At 37.7% G+C, this 22,878-nt stretch overlaps 1 protein-coding gene across 1 annotated transcript; it reads right to left on the reverse strand.

Annotated features, from left to right (window-relative positions):
- Positions 1–152: 152 nt before the first annotated feature.
- On the reverse strand, positions 153–22,633 carry LOC137953765 (SART-1 family protein DOT2-like). The gene is made up of 12 exons (XM_068801264.1): positions 21,615–22,633; positions 12,274–12,415; positions 5,533–5,587; positions 5,292–5,405; positions 5,013–5,109; positions 4,857–4,923; positions 4,693–4,752; positions 3,953–4,577; positions 1,468–1,826; positions 906–1,126; positions 724–808; positions 153–647 (listed from the first exon to the last, which is right to left on the reverse strand). Exons 1-12 carry the CDS (start codon positions 22,631–22,633, stop codon positions 573–575), a joined length of 2,919 nt encoding a protein of 972 aa, XP_068657365.1. The 3' UTR covers positions 153–572.
- Between the last annotated feature and the right edge of the window lie 245 nt (positions 22,634–22,878).

Raw genomic sequence — 22,878 nt, forward strand, 5'->3', positions numbered from 1 at the left:
AGAAATAACCATTAATGATGATCGGACGGTTGAAATAATATTACGTGCATCAAATGATTTTTTATGTTGGATCAGTTTTCCATTAAACCTATTCAAGGTAAATAAACATTTATTTACTTTTATATCATTAGAGGAATCGAACCTGGGTGCCTTTGTCTAGTTCGTCAAGAAGAACACCTTGTCGGCAAAACCATCGTGTTAAGCCCCATAAAGACAGAATTGCGAGGTGGCCTGAAAGAGGCCCCCCATATTGTTTTCCTTTTTGTCATACAAAATATCTCTCCCTACTTGTATCAAACAGTGGCAAAATAGCTCTTTGATCTTCAAATATTTTGAGGATGATAACTTCATCGACTGCTACATATATAACAAGGAATTTTCATGTACGCTGATGTTGCTCTTAAAAGAAACCACAGAAAATAGGGCAATGGTCTCGGAGACGAACCTCAAAAAGGAGACCACTAATCTCCTTTTGTAGTTTCGTCAAATTTCTGCCTTTGAATGTCCAGCTTATTTTGCTCAGTTTCCAGGTTTAGTTTTGTTCTACTTATAAAACTTGTTCCATGTAAGCTTTATGAATTGAGTTTCTTTGGAAGTCCCAAGTTACTAGGTTCTGCCTTGCGTTTGATCCCCAAAAAATGCTCAACCTGTAAAACAGAAGCATATGAGATTCAACCACAGGTACATGGTTTATAACTATATACATGTCTGTCGAGAGAGGACCTTCTTATCCCCAAGCATAGGTGTCAAGCTCCCATGGTGATCCTTTTCAATTGTAGCAAAACCGCTCCTTGGATCACTTGTTTGCCTGGAAAATAGTGTGAACAAAGTTTAAACTTTTCTCTTTGAAAGGGAAAAAAAAAAAATTACAACTTATAACAGGAGAACCATCTGAAAAAGCTTACCCTGGTTTCACATGTCCACTGAGAACAAGGTAAGGAGTTTGAAGGCGGGCTTGAGTTTCACGCATCCTCTCTACAGACAGTGATGGTGTATCCGAGGCCTTCATCTGCTTCAATTTGAGTTCTTCTTGATATTGTTTCTGGCGTTTTTCTGTCTTCATCTTGCCAGGGCCCTTCCCATGAAATTTATGAGAAATTCTTCGGAATGCCTCCTTCGGAGTCATCTAATATGATCAATTAATCAAAATTTAGTATCCAAATCAGAAGGCAGAATATCATGGTTAATTCTGCTTATTTTCTGTTCAAATAAGAAGACGGGAAAAAGGGCTAAGATAAACAAAAGATTGCACAGACAAATTGCCTCCGAGCAGTACTCCAGCTACTGCTGGGTGGGGTTCCTACCATGCACACCAGTGCAAGAAACTTCAGCAACCAACAGCTTAGCTAGATATTCTACTGGTTTGGTTGATTATTAGCTCTTAAGGAACTATCAGCACGGGGAAGCAGATTATTGCCTTCCTAAACCTACTTAAAAATGAAGCTGAGACCAAGGAAGAGTACTTACAACACGACCAAACTCATCCAATCTCTCAATAAGTATCTCCTTGGCATTGTCATCATCATTAATCCCAACAAGTTTACTCTTTTTTTTGTCCATGTTTCTCCCACCCCAATCTATGCCTTCTTTGAGTGTTCCTCGATCCTTTAGTAGCATAAGAGCACCAGATAATCCCTTCCCAACAACAGGTTCATCGATGATGGCATCTGCTTTTACATCCTCCGTTTCCTCTTCGGCAGGTAATTCATCCATTACACTATCTTTCACTTCTGACCAGCCACCATCTTCATCTTTTGTCTCCTCAGCAGATTTGGGATAATCGGCTTCAACCATGAAAACATCTTCCGTTTCGGGTTTTGGGTTCTCTGCAAGAGCAGGTATGACCACAAAAGTGAAAACTAAAACAAGAAAAGAAGGCCTATACGTCACTAGCTACGAAAGCCTGCATAGTGGATTCATAAAAGAAAGGCAAACAAGCAATCATGCACAATGGTCTCATAAAAAAGACACGCCTCCACTAGCACAGTCCATAGACTTGATTCCAAAAACGATGGAATGCCACTAGACTACAACTACAATGAATGTGTCAAAGAGTCAAATAAACCTTGCAAAACCATTTCTGGAAGGATGGGTCTATTGCCCAACTCCCAATGAAATTGTGCAAGAGTGCACTAGGCAATTTGGGGTCAAACATTGGCTCATTACACTTAACAGTAAGACAACTTATAAGCTTTCCAAAGATAAATGCCAGAAGAAGTTTTCAGCCATTTTATAAATTACCTTGGATTTTTGGGTCTTTATAAGTCAAGTTGACTAGTCTATAACATGGTTTTCTTTTTTCAAAATATCTCCGTAAGACAGTAAAAGAGATAATGATATTAACTGATCACTTGATCGCCATGAAAAACAAGAGCTTGCAATTCAAAATTGATACCAATAATCCTATGCCACAGATTTTTCAAAAAAATGGCTAGAATTTAAATAAAAATCAGAAAATAACTTAATTTTTTTCTGAAATATGAGATATAAATATTTTAATCTCTTGAATATGAAAATGTGCATAAAAATGTGCTTTACTGCCAAAGTGATAAAAGAAATCAGCACTGGGCTTTCAAATTGCACTCCTTGGCAAATGATTGGGGAGTGCTGTTTCTGTATCGGGTGGCACTGGACCCTTAGTATTCTATTCCTTTACAGTAGAACTGCAATTTCTTGGTTCTGAATTCAGAAATACTCTTTTCTTTTCTGTTTAAACCTAATTATTTCTCTTTCATTTCTGAACATAATCCAGTGAAATAAAATTCCCTCCTTAGGTTTGACCAAATCCAGCATAAAGGATTTCAAGGATGATTCTTTTTTAACTTTGGCAGGTTTTGATGTGATAAAATTACTCCCATATTTCTTGTTCAGCTTATTCTACTTGGTTATTTTCTCACTGTTCAGAAGCATCTTTATTACGTTTTGCTGATTTCAGTTCCCTTCTTGTATATTACGTTAACCCTGTACTTAGGTAGTAGCTACTACCTTCATCTTAATTCTTCATTTATGTACGTTATCTTTGCCTATCAAATCTTGTGATATGTCACGGATTCGATCCATCCAGACAGTTCTAATCAATTGATTGTTTCATCTATTGGGAGAAGAAAACATAAAACTGCAATTCGAGGTTGGTATCATTTCATTCAAGAGATGTTCCCCAACATGTGCCATCAATTTTCCAAATTGCAAACATCTACACTAAAACTTTGGGACAAGTTGCTTTCACATCTATTTCTTCATAGCTGAGAGTTCATGTTATTTACTCTCCTGTAGAAGAATTATAGTTCATTTAGCAGTCACCATTTGATTTTCAGACATGTTGATTTGTACTCGAGCTTCAAAAAAAGAGGTAAGCATATCATTCAAAGTTTTTAGTTAGTGGAAATAAGAGATAAGACCGAATTATGCTTCCTATTAAGTTGCTTAGTCCAAGTATGTTTCTAAGTTAAGACCATCAAATCAGTTCATCAAGTTAAAAGTTTACATTAGAAAATCAAAGTATGTTAGCTTTTGGGGTCCTGTTTATTATTTGTTAAGTGCCGTTCAATTACTTTTTTATGGAAACCATATAAAGAGGTCTACCAGTGGTCCACAGACCACTTAGACAGCTCTCTTTTCTTCCTATCTCACATTTTTCCTCTTTGTTTCTCCCATAATTTTATTTCTTTACATGAACCACTATTGTCTTAGTTAAAAGCTAAAAGCATGTTTTTCGATTTAACTACTTCCAAGTGATCCACTGAATAGTTAAAATGATAATTTCTCTCTCGAATACAGCACAGGCTCACCTAATACACCTGTGCCCACCAGGACATGGATCTCTACTTCTGGAGTCATCAATAACAGATATTTTTGTTCTATAAATAGACTCAATCCCTACCATTTTTGCATGTGTTGAGAATTAAATAGAAGTAAAGTCCCAGAAAACAGAAAAATTATGAACCACATGTACCTTCAGGAAGCCCCACAGATGACACAAATTCTTCCACTTCGCTGAAAATAACCTTGCTCTCTTCTGCCTCCTCCCCTGGTGTGGATTTGTCATTCTCAATCAAGCCTCCTGATTGACTATTGGCCACAGCTAACTGAGCAATTACTTGAGGTCCAAATAATGAAGCCTCGCCCTGCTTTTTAAGAGCTAATTTTCTTGCTTTTTCCAGGGACTTGTATAGATCCTCGTCATCTTCCCCAAAAACAGGATTTTCATCTTCCTTTCGTTCAACAGTGAGAGTTTGCTCCATCCAGAGAGCTCTGGATGCTTCTTCTGCCTTGGCCAGAGCTGATTGGTATGCACTACTCCTCATTTCAGCCTCAGACTTCTCCTTTTCCTCTTTAGCAGACTGTCTCTTAGCATCATCCTTGGATCCAAGATCCCCTACACCCAGCCCAGCAGCGATTGCTTCAGCCTCAAGTGCATCCAAATCCAACTTGTTTTTCTTTCGCAAAGATTTCTTCTTCTTGGGTTTCCTAAACTGAAGCATTTCCTCTTGGGTATAATAATCAGACAATGTCTTCGCAGAGGAAGTGAGGTCTTCAAACCGATTGCTCGTTGAAGCACCCTGCAGTCTTTTCCGAAGCTTCCAACAGAAAACCCCCCATTCAGTACAAAGAAGAAGAGGCGATACTGGTGGAAAGTGTCAATGTTTTTAAAGATGAACAAACAACAACATATCACAAAAAAAACTGAAATACCTCTTCTAGCTTCTTCTCTGCTTCACCAGTGAAGCGTCCACTTTCATCCAATTTTACCCCCTGAAAGGAAAATAAAAGTTGCAAGAAACCAAAACTATTAGAGAAGCAGTTAACCCTCAAAATCTTTTAACGTGACCAACATTTCAAAAGAAAAAAAAAAAGACCTCATCCTCAACAGGATCATCATATTGAGGAAGAATTGTCCTCTGAGTACTAGGATCATCACTAAACCTGCACAATCATAAAAGAACAAGAACAGACGTAAATTCCACATGCGAGTCCGAACATATGAATTATAAAGGATGTCTTGCCAATCTTACTTGTCTTCATATATCCCAGTTTTCTTCTTTGCAGCCTTGTATGCCTCATCCCTTTGCTTTTGCTCTCCAATCTCCACATTTTCAAGCATATCAATCTCTGCCATACATAACTTGTATCAGTCTTTAAAATCCCAAAAATTCAGTACAATCAACGAGCAGTTGTTTTGTAATACAGAGCAGTTGTATTGTGTTCGGGTCATTTGAAAGGGGGGAAAGGGAAGAAGGAAAGAAAGAAAATAGAGGAAAAAAGAGAAAAAAAGGTACAAAAATATTGTATACCATCATTGACATCCCCTTTGGCCAGAATACTTTGATCTTTGAGAGTCAAAACAACAGCACCACCTTCAAGTACTTTATCAAGACCATGAAGGATTTTTACCCCGGCTAGATCCTCTGCAACAGTAGTTGTATGACGAGAGTGATTTCTTCTTTTCAGGGTGAGATAAAGAGAGCATGAATAAAGAAAAGTCAGCTAAGTATGATATTCCCCAGTGACGGTAAGAGAGAATAGAGGATATACTTGAAGTATGAATAGCAGTTTCTTCATCTTCACTTTCTCCTTCATCGACATTATCCTGGAAAGCCATAAGCAATGATTTGATAAGATGCAAATGCAATAGGCTAGGGCTACTACAAATCCTACACTAGGGGTATTGAATTGATATAGGAACTTTGGATCAATGGCACTCACCCATCTAGAAATTGCAAAATTGCTCGTCCCCAGAGCTTCAAAAATCATTACACTCATCCCCCAAGGTTTCAAAAATCATTACACCAGCCCCTTGACTTGAATTTTTTTCAAAAATAAGCAAAAATATTTTTCACTTTTATTTATCAATTAAAATTTTTATCAGACATTTTTTAAAAATGGAGGGAGGGGCCCCACCTCTCCCTTATCGGGACAGAACAAGAAGGTTGCAACAGGAGTGTGGGCTCCTTCCTTGCAGCAGGTTTTGGGGGAAGGTCAGGCCTTCCCTCCCCCCACAAGGAAGTGGGATAAAAAGAAGGGATCCTCCTGCCCACCCACCCTTCCCCCTTCTGTATCTATAAAAAGAGAGACTGAATTTGGTGCCATGCAAGTCACACCAATTTCCTGCACCACAAATCAGAGTGCCAAAGTGGGCTTCAAATCAATTCAAAACGCCACTTTTAAGACACAAAGCAGCCGTTCTTAAAGCTATGTTTCATAAAGCTGCACTTTTCATCTAAAGCTCTGCTTGACCAGTCCAAAACTGCACTTGAAATAAAAGTGAACGCCATGTGACCTTTCACTTATTCAAGTCACACGGATTTCAGGTGACTTGTGTCGTACAAAATCCAAAAACATAGACAAGGCAAGAGCTGCGCCCTCCCCCTAACACCTGCACAGCCACTGGAGGCCCTCCAGGCCACACACAGCAATGGCTGATGGCCGTGCAAGAACAGAGACGAGGGCAACTTCCCCATACCAAAAAAACGCAATTTAATGAGATATAAAAAATTGATCCCAAACAATGCAGCAAAGCACAAACACAAACAGGGCACAGATATGTTCCTCAAAATAATCAAGATATAAAATTCTATAGAATTCTATTTCACCGGATATGCTCCTCTAGAAATCCATGCAGATATAGATTTTCCAAAGCGCTGAAAGATCACCAATAGCAACAAGGGAGTAATGTCCCAGAATAAAAGTTCCACGGAAGCCATATGAAACCCACTCCAATGGGAATAAAGTCCTAGAAAATCTATCCATCTATTGTATGTTTTCTTTAGATGACCTACAGATACTTTCATTTGAGTCACTTTAGGAAGAACCTGCATTAGGTGGGTATGATATGTGTTAAAGTTACATGTGTAGGGGTATTTTAGTCTTTTTATATATTATGTATGAGTCCATAGGAGTGTAAGTTAGATTGGATTGATTTTAAGAGTCTATGGTTCCGATCGTATGCTATTAGGATTTGTAGTTCTCTAGTTAAGTATTATTGAGCCTTACGGGGCATTTTTGTAAAAAGGCATTAAGCCACTAAAGAGAAATAAAAAGAAGGGGATGTGAATCTCTTAACCTAATGCAATCAACGTGTTTTCTTCTCTCCTCTTCTTCTCATTCTTTCTTCTCTTATTTTTAACCTTTTTACATGGTATCAAAGCAATCGATCTGATTACTGTGAGCACTTGACAACAATCTTCTTCTTCTCAGTCTATAAATCTTCCAGCAAGAGAGATTTCTTCAAATTACTGCTGATTGGAAGTAAAGGTGCAATTTTTTCCTCTTAATTTGTGCCATGACCCTAAGGTTAATGGCTTGTGCTAACAATTGAGCAGTTAACTAGAATTGCATCAATTGAATAGTCACTTAAAATTGGATTGTTTAAAGTGAATTTATGTTATCGTCGGTATTGTGTCTTGCTAGAGCATTGAAGAATTGAAGCCCTGCAAGTTTGGTCGTTTTTAGGGCCCACATCATCTACAGACAGTTTTAGTGCAAGTGTATGATCATTGTGGGGATTAATTGCAATTTCTTATTGAATTAGGAGAGTTGTGGGAACTATGCCTGATTTAAGTAAAGTTGTCTCTTCGGTAAAAGATGGTATGCATTCAAAAGGGAAATATGCAATTGTAATACTACCGAAAAACTGAGTGGATCAAACTACTAAGTTGGGCTATATCTGTCAAAACCTACCTTATGGGTAAGAAGAAAGCAAAGTATTTGCAAGAAGATCCTCCCCAACCACTTACAGATGATTGAGAGGCTGAGGATAGTCAGGTTATGACTTGGATACTAAATAGCATGGAATTCAGATTCTAAAGGCAAGTTATAAACATTGAAACTTCGAAGCAGATTTGGATAGTTCTAGAGTCACTTTATGCTTAGGAGAGCAAACTATCCAGAGTCTACCAATTGTATGCTTAGTTGCTTGAGCTAAGAGGGGAGATAGTTTTGTAATTGATTACTTTGGTGAGTTACAGGGATTTCTAAAGGAAATTGAGATGTATCATCCATTTACTACAAGTGAAACCTTCAGAAGCAACGTGGTGAACTATATGTGCTTAAATTTTTGGATGGTTTAAGATCTGAGTAAGATATAGTCAGGGCCCAAATTCTTGCTAACCGAGTTATGAAGACTGAGATAGTTGTAGTTCCACCTAGTACCAAGAAAAATAAAGACACAAAAGCTATTGCCCTTATTATTCAGCCAGCACAGCAGCGCTCGGATTCTAGAGGTGGATGTGTGGCCGAGGTGGTCATGGTACGAGTAGAGATAATTCTTGTGAAGGCAGAGGTCATGGAGAGAATAGTGGTGACAGAAGGTATGCTCATTGTGGGCGCGCTAACCATTACTCAGATAAATATTGGCATAAGTACATTAAACCAACCTGAGCAAACTCAAGCATTACAGAGAATGGGCAGCCCATGCCTACTGGGTTAGTTGGAATTATTTCTGATGCACCTGATGAGCTTCAACAACAGGCTTAACGTATAGCTCAAATGACTGCTTCTTCCCCATCAGTGAATCAAACTATGCCCATTGCTATTGTCATTATGGCCAATTTAGGTATGTCTACATTTCACGCGACTCCAGTCTCTCCATGGGTCATTGATTTTGGTTCTTCTTCACACATGTTAGGTATGTGTAATGTGTTTTCTTCACTTAACAATCATCTTGTTTTAGAATGTTACACTGGCAAATGGCTCCCTTTCTTCTCCTGTGGTGTTGGGACACTTAAAGCTACTTCATCTTTGTCTCTAGATCTTGTCTTGTTTGTTCCTAAATTTCCAATCAACTTATTATCTATAAGTCAATTGACCAAGGCATTACAAACTAACATTCTATCCTACTCATTTTATCTTTCAGAACCATCACATGAAGGGGACGATTGGTTTAAGGAGTGAGAGTGGAGGCCTCTAATACTTGGAAGGATCAATCACTTGGTCCCTCTCAGCACTCCAAACAGCAAAACTATCCTTCCAATGGCACTTGAGACTCAGTCATCCCTCTCCAAATAAGCTTCTTCAATTATTTCCACCATAAATCATCTTTTTTTTCTCATCCGCATCATAATCGTAGCCTGTTTGAGATTGTTCACTCAAATGTCTGGGGTCCTTATCAAAATCCACGTCTTGTCGTTATTGTTATTATTTAGTTTCTTTTATTGATGATTGTAGCAGAATAACTTGGGTGTATCTTCTTCAAGAGAAACCTGAAGTGTTTCATGTATTTCTTCAATTTTACAATGAAACCAAAAATCAATTTAGTACTTCACTTCGTGTCTTACATATTGACAACGGGCTATGAATAATTAGTTTGATTCCTTTTATTCTGCTAATTGTATTATTCACCAATCTTGATGTGTATACAAACCTCAGCAGAATGGTGCGGTTAAAGGAAAAACCACCACTTACTTGATATGGCTCATACAATAATGTTTCAAATGACGGATCCAAAATATTATTGGGTTGATGTTGTTCTTACAGTTTATTGATAATTAGAATGTAATCCTCTGTACTTGGTGGAAAAATACAGTTATGTTTTCTCAAGCCCGATTATGAGTTAGTTCCTCCTTGTCCACATGTATTTGGGTCAGAACGTTATGTTCATGTTCTTGGTATTTATCGATAAACAATCTCTAGAGCAATTAAATGTGTCTTCCTCAGGTATTCACGTCCACAAAAAAAGGTACAAATGCTAATGTATACCCTCTAAGAAAACTTATTGTTAAGGAATAGTCCCACATGGATTAGTGAGATCGAAGATCTTGAGTTTATTAGTTGGAAAAGAGGTTTCCTAAGGTGGCTAGTCATTTTTAGATAGGCCTTGGACCCAATTTAACATGGTATCAAAGCGAGTACTCGTATGTGGGCCTCCACCCAAATTATCCACATGCCTACACGTGAGGGGGAGTGTTAAGGAATAATCCCACATGGATTAGTGAGATAAAAAATCTTGAGTTATTAGTTGGAAATGAAGTTTCCTAAGGTGGCTAGTCATTTTGGATAGGCCTTGGACCTAATTTAACACTTGTATTTCCATAAATGTAACCTTTTTTGAGAATGTCCCTAACTTTTCCCAATTTATTGAGTTTGCTACTATTCCTATAGATATTGAGGTTGTTACTCCACTTCTTGTGAAGGATGTTCCAAGTATTGCATCAATTCCTATAGATGTTCTACAATCACCAAAGCCATTACAGATTTATAAGCGAAAAGTGCTTGCAAGAGTACTCTTCTACAATGCTTCCTCCTCCACCCATACCAGTGTCTTCCTCATCAAAGACTCCAACAGTAAGTGATTCTGAAACTTCCTATTTCTATTTGTAGGGGTGTTCATTCTTGTACACAAAGAGTTACCAGGTATCCCATTTCAAATTTTGTATCCTTTGATAACTTGTCAAAGTCTTTTAAAACATTTACTTTGTCCTTGTCCACCTGCTCTATTCCTTCTTCACTGCTGGAATCATTAGCATCACCTCTTTGGAAACAGGTCATGAATGTTGCAACGAAAGCAAAAAATGATAAGGAAACATAGGCTTTATGTGAGCCACCACCCCGATGTTACCATCATAGGATGCAATCGGGTATATACAATCAAATATAAGGCAGATAGTACCATTGAGAGGTATAAGACCAGATTGGTGACAAAAGATTACACACAAACATATAGTGTAGATGTCTTCGAGACCTTCTCACTCATTGCCCGGTTGTCTATTCGAATTCTAATCTCTATTGCATTGAATCAAAGCTGGCTGTTATACAAACTTGACACCAAAAATACTTTTTTTCATATAGGGGTCTAGTTGAGGAGGTATATCTGGAGCAACCTCATGCGTATGTTGCTCAGGGGGATATTGAGAAAGTATGCCAATTGCACAAAGCTATCTATGGCTTCAAACAAAATCCAAGAACTTGGTTTGAGAAATTTAACCATGTGTCGATGTCCTTGGTTTTATGAGGACTCATTGTGATCACTCCTTTTGGAATTGTAGTCTTAATTGAGTATTTTGATGATATAGTGTTGTCTAGCAGTGACAAACAGGTGTTTATGAAGTTAAAGAACATGTGGCTAGTCATTTCCAAATGACCTAGGGTCACTTAAATAGTTCCTTGGGACTGAAGTAGCAAGAAGCAAAAAAGTACATGACCATAGGTTGTTGGGAGCCAAACCTGCTGAAACCCCTATGAAATTGGCCTAATCTACATGATGAGACCGGTGCTGAGCTCCAAGATAAGAATATGTACAAAAGATTGGTACGCAAGCTTATTTATACCACAGTGACCACACCTGATATAGCATTTGTTGTGAGTGAGATTAGCCAGTTTATGGAACACCCAAGGAAGATTCATCCAGAAGCTCCATTGAGAATATTGTGATTCTTGAAGGGTGCACCAAGAAAAGGGTTATTGTATGAGACACACAAACATTTGCAGATTATAGGGTATTTTGACACCGACTACGCTGGTTCAAAACTAGATAGAACATCCACGTAGGGTATTTGCAAGTTGTTGTTGCCCGTTCTAGTGTTGAGGTAAACCAATGGCACATACAGTTAGTGAGCTCTTATTGGTGAAATTTGTACTTCATGAATTGGACACCCCAATTGAAAAAGCTATGACTATGTATTTTGACAACCAAGCTACTATTTTCATTGCAAATAATTTTGTATTTCATGAAAGGACTAAAAACGTGGAGGTTGATTGTCACTTTATCAGATATGCAATTATTTGTGGTACCATGGACACTCCCTATGTCAAGCATTCTAATCAACTTGGTGATGTATTTACCAAAGCTCTTGGAAAAAGAGACCATGGAATTTTTGTAACAAGTTGGGGCTCCTATATATATAAACTCCAGCTTGAGGGGAAGTGTAAGTTATGTGTATAGGGATATTTTAGTCTTTTAATATATCATGTATGAGTCGTAGGAGTGTTAATTAGTATGGATTGATGTTAGAAGGATATGGTTCAGAATATGTTATTTGGATATGTAGTTCGCAAGTTATGTATTATTGATCCTTAAGGGGCATTTTTTGTAAAAAGACATTAAGCCACTTAAGTGAAATAAAAAGAAAGGGACGTGAATCTCCTAACCTAGTGTAATCAATGCACTTTCTTCTCTCTCTTTTTCTTCTTCTCCTTTCTCCTCTTATTTTTAACCTTTTTTACAATATGCTTCATTTATTATTCATTAAAAACATAAAGCACTTCCCTTCGCTTACAAGTCTAATGTCTATAAATCTACAGAACAGAATATCAAGCATAAAAAAAGGTCAACAAGTGAACCTGCTCTTCAAAGATTTTTGAAAGCTGCTGAGCTTTCTGCTTTTCAGTATTGATCTTCTCTTCCAGCTTGCGGCTCTTATCAACCCATGATAAAATCTCAGAGGCACCTTCAGAATTCTTCTTCAACCTTTTTTCCCTCATCCTGTAGAGCAATGAATTAAGCTAATAAGAATAAGAACCGTTTGTTAAACAGCAGCTTTTGTCACATGAAACAGCAATACTGGACAAAGACTTAAATAAGAAGAATCTGCTTCTTACAGCTACATCTGAAGGCAGTGATCACTTATTGATCCACAGACTAGAATACAGACTGATTGTAAGTTGTCAATTGACTATTTACGTACAACAGGATGACAAGTCCAATCTATGTAGTACGAAAAAATAAGAATTTTGTAGCATGATCCAGTGATTGAAAGATACAAAAATTATGAAAACTGCAGTCAACTAATAGTGTATTTATATTGAGATTGGCAACTACATTTCTATCTTCGAATGACTACTTTTCAGGTAATTTCCAAATACAGCCTTCTTAGATGCCCATATTTCCATTTTTTTTCTAGATACAGTAATTCCGAATATGGCCAAATTCTGAATACAGCCAACAGAATCCGTAACGGTTAAAAGTAAACTAGTAATAAATTTTAAAAAATGTTTAATATTTTTAAAGAATTTAAAAATTAAGAGGAGCCCAATTGGGAGGCCCTCTTTAGCAAGAGTGTGGGGGAAGAGGAGGGAAGCTCCCCCTCTTTTTTTCTCTCGCTGACAAAAATGAGGGGAGGGCATTGCACCTCCATCCACAACAAAGAGAAGGCAGGGGTAGCCCTCTTCCTGTTCACTCAAACAGAAAGAGTAAGGGACAGGAGGCTCCACCCTTTTTCCACTCAAAGGGAACAGCCACCTCCCCTCGCTTTTCTACAAGATAATAAAGTCCCCCCCCCCCCCCCCCCCCACAAGGGTAAATTTTATCAAGGCTACTTTACCTCCAAGGCTAATTTGCCTTCACATTAAAAAGTGGAAGACCAATGAGAAACAAAACATAGTCCATTATATGGAATACCTTTGAGAGACACTCAGCAAATCTCCATGAATAACTAATGTCTACCATAAAACTCTACTACTTCACTAGTATTAAAACCAGATTTTTTTTATTTTCAGCTCATTTTATCTGCAGCGTCTTGCTGGAATATTGAAACTTCTAGTACCTCTTCTAACTCAATACTGCTTTAATATTTATTGTGAAGAAATGTGTGGCATATTTTTAATATTAAATAATACAATAACTCTCATCCTCATCCACTTTCATAAAAATGTATTACTTTTCATAAAATGGATTTTTTCAAAAATATATATACTATAAAGAAATATGTTGCATAGTTTAAATTTTAAATAATAAATGACTCTCATCCTCATCCTTTTTCGTAAATGCTAACTTTTGAAGATTATTTTTGTTGGAAGATGGGCCCAAGCCCACACGACCAAGGAAGGCCCACATATCTAAGAGTGTTGGAAGATGGGCCCAAATCCATAAGATATGGACCCACAGAAGATGGGCCTAAACCCACACAACCAAAGAAGGCCCACATATCTAAGAATGTTGGAAGATGGGCCCAAGCCCATAAGATATGGACCCACAAAAGAGTTTCAGTTTAAAGGTGTTTTAGTCATGTTAATCTTCTATTTATATTGGATTATTTTATTATTCTAGGACTTATCTTTAAGTGTTAGAGTTTGGGTGTAATTGGGACAAGCGTAGTTTAATTATAATTGGACTCTACTACTTTCCTCTATTATAAATAGAGGTTCATATACTCTGATTATAAGAAGTCAATGAAGTATTTTTCTTTTCCATCAATTCAATAATTTTTTTAAAAAATGGTGAGAAATTTAGTGATAGGGATGGTGCGATTAAAGACTTCTCAGTAGGGGTGGCATCGAACCAAGCCAGTTTGCGAGCGGCTCGAGCTCGGCTCGGTTCAATTCGATTTATCTAGATAAGGCTCGTTTAAGTTAACGAGCCGAGTTCGACCGAACCATGGTTCGGTTTGAAAGCTCGCGAGCTGGCTCGTTAACTTAACGAGGGTCTGGGACTCGGGAGGCTGGAGCGGGAGCATGAGGTTGACTCTTCAATTTTGTCTCTTCAGCTTTCATTCTCTCAGCGGGGATCAGGGGAACAGAGAAACGGCGTTCGTCAGGCAGTGATTCAACGAAAATGGGGGGATTTTGTCTTCTTATTCCTCATTCTCCCTATTTGATTCCTTACTCTCAGTCTCAGTCTCCTATTGCTTACTCTCGGTTTCAATCTCCGATTTCTTCCTCCGAACTTCTTCCTCGCTGACGGAAAGAGCTAAGTTGTTTTATTCTTAATCTTCTGGAGGGGGGGGTGTTCGTCGCCGACCTAACACTAATTTTTTTTCTTTTTTTTCTATATTCCATTATTTATCTTCGACCAGACAAATGCCTCATGCTGATGCTGTTTCAGGAGCTCCTTCCTACTCATTTCTCAAAGGTAATGGCTCTCAACCTCTCCCCTACTGTTGATTTTATGTTTTTAGCTCTTACCATTCTGTTGTGTTTTGCGTTTTAAGTGTTTTGTATTAATGTTTTAATTCACCACCTCTCGCTCCTTAGATACGGTACTCTGCGTGTTTCTTTCGCTTTTTCCCCGCAAATTAAAAGGTTCGGAGAGCTCCGTTTTCTCGAATTGTATTGTTTGAAGCGACGATCCCATCAAGACTTCAGTAAGAAACTCTCCCTTCTGTTCAAATTTTCCTTTTACTCCTCATGTCAGTTTTATTCCTTACTTCACAAAAGAAACTCTCCCTTCTATCCCAGTTCATGGTCATGTTGTTAATGTTGTTTCGATTATTCGTCGGCCCGATCGGCCTCGACCTAAAGTCGATTTGGCTGATTCGCCGACTCTTTCTCAGTCTCACCCGGGTTTTGTTGGTAATGAGAGCCAGTCAACCTCTTCTTCCCTCTTCCGTTCCACTTTTTCCTTCTTTGTTAATTTCCCATGCATTCTGGATGTTGAGTCTTCTCATGGTAAGATTAGATATATCTTTTATTTTCTAGATGTTGAGTCATCTCATGGTAAGATTAGATATATCTTTTATTTTCTTTTCATTGTTTTGTCTTCCATGTTTATATATTTCCTCTCCGCCAATTTTGGTCTACAATTTTATAAAAGTAGCATATATTTTAGCATTGCCTTAATAGCCTGCATTGCAATATTACCTGAGAGTGGATTATGTCTACTCGTATTCCTGTTCATCTGTTTGGAAGAAATAATCTGCTATAGAAATGCCTAGCATGTGTTTCTTCCACCTTTTTCATGCTAAGTCTTGAAATTGATTTTCATAGTTTCCCACTTTCTGCCATATTGGAGTTCATTCCTTCATATTTATTTTCTGAAATTAACAGTTGATGGGAAAGAAGAAGGCTTATTTACGTACTCAAACTTGCTCAAGAGGGAGATCTGTTGTAGGTCTTTAATTTGTGAGAGATGAGATTATGGAGATAACTAGCTTTGTTAATTTCCCACACATTATTCTCTTTCTTTCTCCTTATCTCTCTATCATTATCTTACTATTTTTCAGCTTTATGAAAAAACGAAGGAGAACAAGAAACAAGACAGAGAAAATCTTATGAAGAAGAGCGTTTTGTTTTGTGAAAGTCTTCAATTAAGTAGTTCGTTTTTGTAAAGTCTCTGTTAGAAAGTCTCAAATCTTTTTTCTGTCACCATTCTACTTCATGTTTACCCCCTTAAGCAGAATTCTTTTGCAACATAGAGGAACCTAAAGTTCAGAAATCAGCAAGCTCTTTATAAGTTACATATTAGCACAGTATTTCTGGTACATATAAGTAGATGTCATATCTTCACCATGATAGATATTTGTCAATCAGCCCTCCAATATCACACCCCAACCTCAAGACAATTGGATTCAACCTTCATCATAAAATTTTCAATTGTTACAGATTATGACCCACTTTCATCCTCTGTACCACCAACATGTTTAAAAAGGCTCTATTGCCAAATTCCTTCTGAGAAATCTCCTCTGGTGGAACACTTCTTTGTTGATATTTTGTATGGGTTTTCTCCAGACAGCCACAAACTTAGCATAAGGTTTGTGCATGGGTTTTCTCAAGAATCAAAATTTAGGACAGTGTGCACTTAGGAATTTAAACTAGGAAGATTAACTAGCAGTTTTCAGTACTGATTGGTTATTTTGTATCTATCCGGTTGAATTGGGGCTTAAACCCAGTTTGCATGGAACTACTAATGTTGTTTGGATTGCTTTTTTTTCTTTACGTTTTTAATTTGTAATTTTTTTTTAATTTTTTTTTTTTGTAAAAGTAAGAATGTCAACACCTCCTCCTCAAAATTTTTTTTGATAAAGATGTATTAATAAAACAAGAGAAATTACAAAATTTGGGGGAGCATGTCCCTTACAACCAGCGATTGTAGGGTAGCTCCCTGCCTGGCAAATACATCTGTCGCCAAATTTGCAGATCTCGGAATGTGAGTCCAAATACAAGAAACAATTGAGGTAATATCTAAAATTTCCTTAAAGGTATCCCAATGCCTCTACGGGGGAGAGGATGCATTCTCACACCAGCCTATAACCACTTTTGAGTTACCTTCAATATGAAGAGGCCCACTGCATTTATCTCTGAAGACACAGAGACCGCAGAGGAGACCATGTAACTCTATAGACATAGAGTCAGATATGCCAAGAGGGGTAGCATAAGTGAAGAGTTGATTACCGGAATGATCTGAAATAACTCCTCCAAAACTAGAAATCCCAGGGTTAACAAGAGGCGAGCCATCAAAGTTTAACTTGAGATAACCAGGATCAGGAGGAGTCCACTCTTGCATGACCGAAAGTTTTTTCCCTTTGTGCATCATAGCTAAATTTCTCCAATTTTCACGAATGGAGGAGCCCAAATAGGAAGAGAAGGTTTTCTTTGTTAAAAGCCAAGTTGATATATGACCTACCAGTTGCGGACGGTTTTCTTTGTTAAAAGCCAAGTTGATATATGACCTACCAGTCGGTCCGCAACCCGGTTTGAAGATTCACTTTTTGCATCAAATCGTCTTCTATTGCGCTCATTCCAAAGCCCCCACGGTATGAAACTGGCACAGGCGGAGAGCATCAGTTTTCTAAGGCTTGGCAAAGGGGTTCCAGTGAGAGATTTACTAAACGAGAGTAGATCAACCACCATGCAGAATTGTAACCCAAACTTTCCAAGAATGTTGGTCCACACCTTCCAAGAGAAACTGCAGAGAAGTAGAATGTAGCTTGTAGTTTCAGTGTTAGAGTTGCAGAACGAACACAAGGGATCAACGGAGCGGTGTCCTCTTCTTCTCAACACTACTGCCGAGAGAATTTTGCCTTGACAGGCACTCCACATGAAGAATTTTACCTTTGGAGGGGCACATAAACGCCATACAAAGCTGATCTCATTCTCCCTCTAAGATGAATTACCGCCATTTAAGAAGCTATATGCGGATGAGACCATGAAAGAACCCTTTTTATTGTCGGCCTCCAAAGGACGGATTTTAAACGAAGCAACAAGGTCCATCAAACGACTAGCCTCCAAAGCCTCACTATCTGAGAGACCCCTTCTACGATGGAGGCTCATACCCCCCCCCCCCCCCCCCCCCCCCCCTCTCTCAAAAGCTTATGCTACTGATGTCTTTGCGAGACATGAGGAGAAAGAGACTTCTGAATGCAGCCTACAGAGGCTCCTGCCCTATCCACAAGTCTTCCCAAAACTTGAGCGATTTTCCCTAAACACCTCCTCCTCAATTGACATCAATAATTAACACTAGTTCTAGTGGGGCCATAGATAGTGACTCAACTCCACCAGAGTCATATCCCTCTAAAACTATTAATGTAACAGAAGTGAGCCTAGATGAAGGGTACCCTAAATGAGGATGAAGGTGATTCTACCCATAGTTCAAAAAGACAAAAAAAGTCTCATGTGTGGTTGGAATTTAAAAAAGTCTCACTTAATGGTACAAAAAAGGCTCAATGTGTTCATTGTAAAACCAATTTGAGTGTTGTTAGTAGTGGAGTGACTACACATATGAGTCAACATTTGAAACGTTGTTCTGGTAGAAAAGTGGCAATGAGAAAACAAAAAACCATAAACTTTCAACCAGTGAAGTCTAATGTTGATCAGAGTCCATCTGGACTTCCTTTTATGGATTTTGGAGGCAAATAAGATCAAACTAAAATGAGAGTACTCATTGCTCATTGGATTCTTATGCATGAACATCCATTCATAATAGTAGAAAATGAGGGATTTAATATTGTAATGAAGATGGCAAATGAGAATTATGAAAAAATATCCCGTAAGACCATTAAGAAGGAGTGTATGGAGGAGTACATGGCAGAGGAAAAAAAATTGAAAATTTAATGAAAAGAGATTAACAAGATTAGTCTTACCACGGATCTTTGGAAGTCCCAAAATCAAAAGATTAAATACATGGTTATTACTAGGCATTTTATTGACAATAATTGAAAGCTACAAAAACGAGTCTTGAGTTTTGTGCATGTTCCTCCTCCTCGTTGTGGTGTTGACATAACATATGCTATTTACAAGTGTTTGAAAGATTGGGAAATCAAAAAATAAAGTATTTAGTATCTCAGTTAATAATGCTGCATATAATGATGTTTGTCTGAGAGTTTTGAAAGAAGATTTTTCAAGAAAAAAGAAATTGGTTTGTAGTGGAAAGTTATTTCATGTGTGTTGTCGTGCTCATATTCTGAACTTATTAGTCCAAGATGGTCTTGTTCAGATTAAGGACATCATTGAGAATGTGCGTTAGAGTATCAAATGCATAAATCTGTCTAAGGCTAGACTTCACACTTTTTCAGAAATTGTACAACAACTAGAACTAGGTGAAAAGAGGTTGGTTATTGATTGCCCAACTCATTGGAACTCCACTTATAACATGTTGTCTTCTGCATTAAAATTCAAAGATGCATTCCCTAGATTTCAAGTTAGAGAACCAACTTATGATTGTTTGCCAAGTCTTAATGAATAGGAAAAGGTTGAAATGGTGTGTAAGATTCTAGAAGTTTTTAATGTAGTTACTAATATAATTTCTGGGAATGACTGCCCTACTTCTAATTTGTACCTTAGTGAGGTATATAGGGTAAAAGAAGTTTTGAATTTTCATTCTACAAATGAAAATGTTTTCATTAGGACAATGGTTAGTAGAATGAAAGAGAAATTTGAGAAGTACTAGGGTGAATGCAATTTGTTGATGGTTGTTGCTTCAATTTTGGATCCAAGGGTCAAATTAAGGCTGATCGAAATGTGTTTTCCAGAGATATATTCTAAGGAGGAAGCTACGATGAATATAAACTTAGTTTGATGCACCTTATATGAGATTTACTATAAATATGCATCCATATATATATCATGTGAATATTAGTAATGAAGGGATTGCTTCAAGTACTAACTCTATGGGTGTTTCCACAAGTCATAGATCACATTCTTCATCAAGTTCAAGTTAGTCAAAGTTAATGACTTATGTGAAACAAGTGGAAGTAGTTAATTCACCAAGGCCAGAATTGGAAAATTATCTTGAAGAAGGTGTGTATATTTGTGAGGAAACTTCACAATATGATTTTGATGTTTTAGAATGATGGAAAGTGAATCATATGAAATTTTGGGTATTATCTAAGATGGCAACACACATCCTTATAATTTCCATATCCACAGTAGCTTTAGAGTCTACCTTTAGTGTCGGTGGTAAAGTAATAGACTCTTATCGTTCTTCCTTGGCACCAAATACAGTTCAAGCTTTGATTTGTGGCAGTGATTGAGTCCGGGCTCTTCAAAGTTTCAAGAAAAATCAAAAGGTGAACTTCTTTTGAATAATTATTTATTATGATATTTTTGAGTATATTTTTTAGTTTTATTTATTAAAATTTTGTTTTATGATTACAGACTGAGAAGAAGATTGTGGAGATAATGCCACCAGTTACATGATTTTTCATGTTTTTCTCATCTTGGTAATCTTAATATTTTTAACTACATTAAGTAATTTGTAGTCGAAGAGTATTTTTTTTATCAAACAATAATAAGTTTTATTCTTTTGTTTTTATCGTAGGTGGAGATTTTGCTCATGTGGGGACTTAGTATATTGTCTTCTAGCATGAAGAGAGAGAGCTATAGTTTATAAATTTATATTGGATTTATAGCTTTTATTTGGGTGATCGTAAGTTAATATTGATACTTCATTTATTTTTTTGTGTTTGATTATTGTATAAATTTTATTCATAGTATTATGCAGTGTTTATGGAGTGTATAGACAATTTTATGCAGGTATTATGTACATAGGTTATGCCCAATTTTAAGTAGAGGTCATGCCCAATTTTATGTAAAAGCATAATTTTATATACAATTTATTTGACATGTATTTTTTTAAAAGTTTTCAATGTATGTTGGAGCTCAAACTCGGTTAAAATTATTGAGCACAAGCTCGATTACAATTTCAGGCTCGAGGCTGGGCTCGGCTTGAGCTTGAGCTCGAGTTTGAAATATTTAAATCAAGTCCGGCTCGAACATAGGTAGGTTCAGGCTCGGCTCAGCTCGATGCCACCCCTACTTCTCAGGTAATATCCTTCCTGCTTACTCTGCTCCTTTCAGCTTCAGGGATGCTAGTGTGGCAGTATTGAGAGCCTGTCAGAGGGAGTTAGACTCTATGTAGGAAGGTTTTCTGCACCCCTAATTGCTGAAGGGGATTCTGCAAAGGTTATCAGCTGGGTTGTTGGGAAGAAAAACCACTGGGATGCTTCTTACTGTACATTGATGAAATAGAGGATCTCTGTAAAAGTTTAGATGTCTCACAACAGCACACCCTTAGAAGTGCTAACAGCATTGCTGACACTTTAGCTAGGGAAGGGATTTCCAGGCAGCACGTCATTGTAGGAACCTCTTTTCCTATGTGACTCGGCCATTTGTGCTTCAGCTTGGGGTGCTGCTTTTGATTTTGTTTCCTATTGTTTGTTTCGTGCCTTTTCTTGTACTTCATGCACTTTTTGCTCCCTAGGGAGCCTTCTTAATGGAGTCGACTTTTTCATTGTAATAAAAAAAATAAAAACTTTGAGAATAGAGCAAACAATACTTACTAAATAAATCCAATAAATGAGCCTAGTTCAAAAAATTAGCTAAACACAGAAGAATATACCTCGACACCTTTTACCTAGCACCAGAATATACAGTATACTTCTCATCACAAGAAAAAAAAAAAAAAAAGTATTACAAAACAGATGCATAACGATGAGCACATAAAAATGCAAAAGAAAATGACATGAACTTACTTCAATGTGCGCTGTTGTAGGTCTAGACTTGATTGTTGGGATCCACTTGGTTCCCTGTTCATGTACTTCTGCCCTTCTCTACTTATTTCCAAATGAAGATCAACATTGTTTGTTTGTCTGGAAGCATCTATCACTTCATCGAGCTCAAACTTCAGCTTCTCATCACTTCCCCCTTCCTTGACCTTACCCATCTCCCTCTCAAGTCCTTGATGGAGGCGCTTCTCATCCAACATATCCTTCTCTCTCTCCTTAGCTCTCTCTCTTTGCCTGTCCTTATCCTTATTTTTCTCCTTATGCCTGTCCTTATCCAGCTTCTCTCGGTCTTTGTCCTTCTCTTTCTCCCTATCTCTCTCATGTTCCTTGCCTCTCTCTTTTTTCCTTTCTTTGTCTTTTGCTCCCTCTGGTAATTTCTCTTTATTCCTGTCTCCATCTCTATCCTTCTCTCTGTCACGATTTTTTTCTGTTATCCTCTCCTTCTCCCAGTCTTTCTTGCTCTCCTTCTCAAACTCCCAGTCCCGCACTCTACTCTTACTGTGTTCTTTCTCTCTATCTCTATCCCTCTCCCGATCCTTAGCATGGTCTCTTCCTCTCTCTTTGTCCTTGTCATGATCTTTTTCTTGATCTCTACCTCTATACCGATCCCTTTCCCGGTATTTCTCATGATCATAATCTTTATCTCTCAATTTTTCTTTATTTCCACTCTTTTCATGCTCTTTCTTGTGCTCTTCTCTATCATCCACCCTTCTTTCTCTACTAAGCATTCTGTCTTTCTCCCTTGTTTCATGCCTTTCCAATTCTTTATCCTTTTCTTTCACCCCATCATGTGTCTTGGACCTTTCCCTCTCCCTAATTCCAATTTCCTTGTCCTCCCTCCTTCCCTTTCTATCCTTGCTCCTATGTTTTCCTGACTCTCTTGATTTCTCCTTGCTATTATCTGGCTTAGTACTGTCAATCACTTCCATATCAACATCATTTTTCACAAACCCGTCTCCAATGTGCTCCCCTTCCTCCAGTTCCATTCTGCTAGCCTGGGATGCATAGACTGGATATTTCAGCAAAAAGACAAATAAGAAAAGGTGAAAGACAAGATATTTAAATGCAAGTAAATTGAGTCAAAGAAAATTTTTGAAGCTGCTGCCACTGAAAGGGAGACTAAAAATTATAGAATGCATGAAGGCAAGAAAGAATGAAAAGGAAAAGTCAATTCAACCTTCTAAAGGCCATAGTGGGTATCAAAATTGTTTTTATAAACCTCAAAAAGCAG

This window comes from Aristolochia californica, unplaced genomic scaffold, assembly GCF_029961685.1.
Source record: "Aristolochia californica isolate CCGP_79_NKW_82.1479 unplaced genomic scaffold, dmAriCali1.0.hap1 SCAF_16, whole genome shotgun sequence".
In the NCBI taxonomy this organism is placed as follows: Eukaryota; Viridiplantae; Streptophyta; class Magnoliopsida; order Piperales; family Aristolochiaceae; genus Aristolochia; species Aristolochia californica.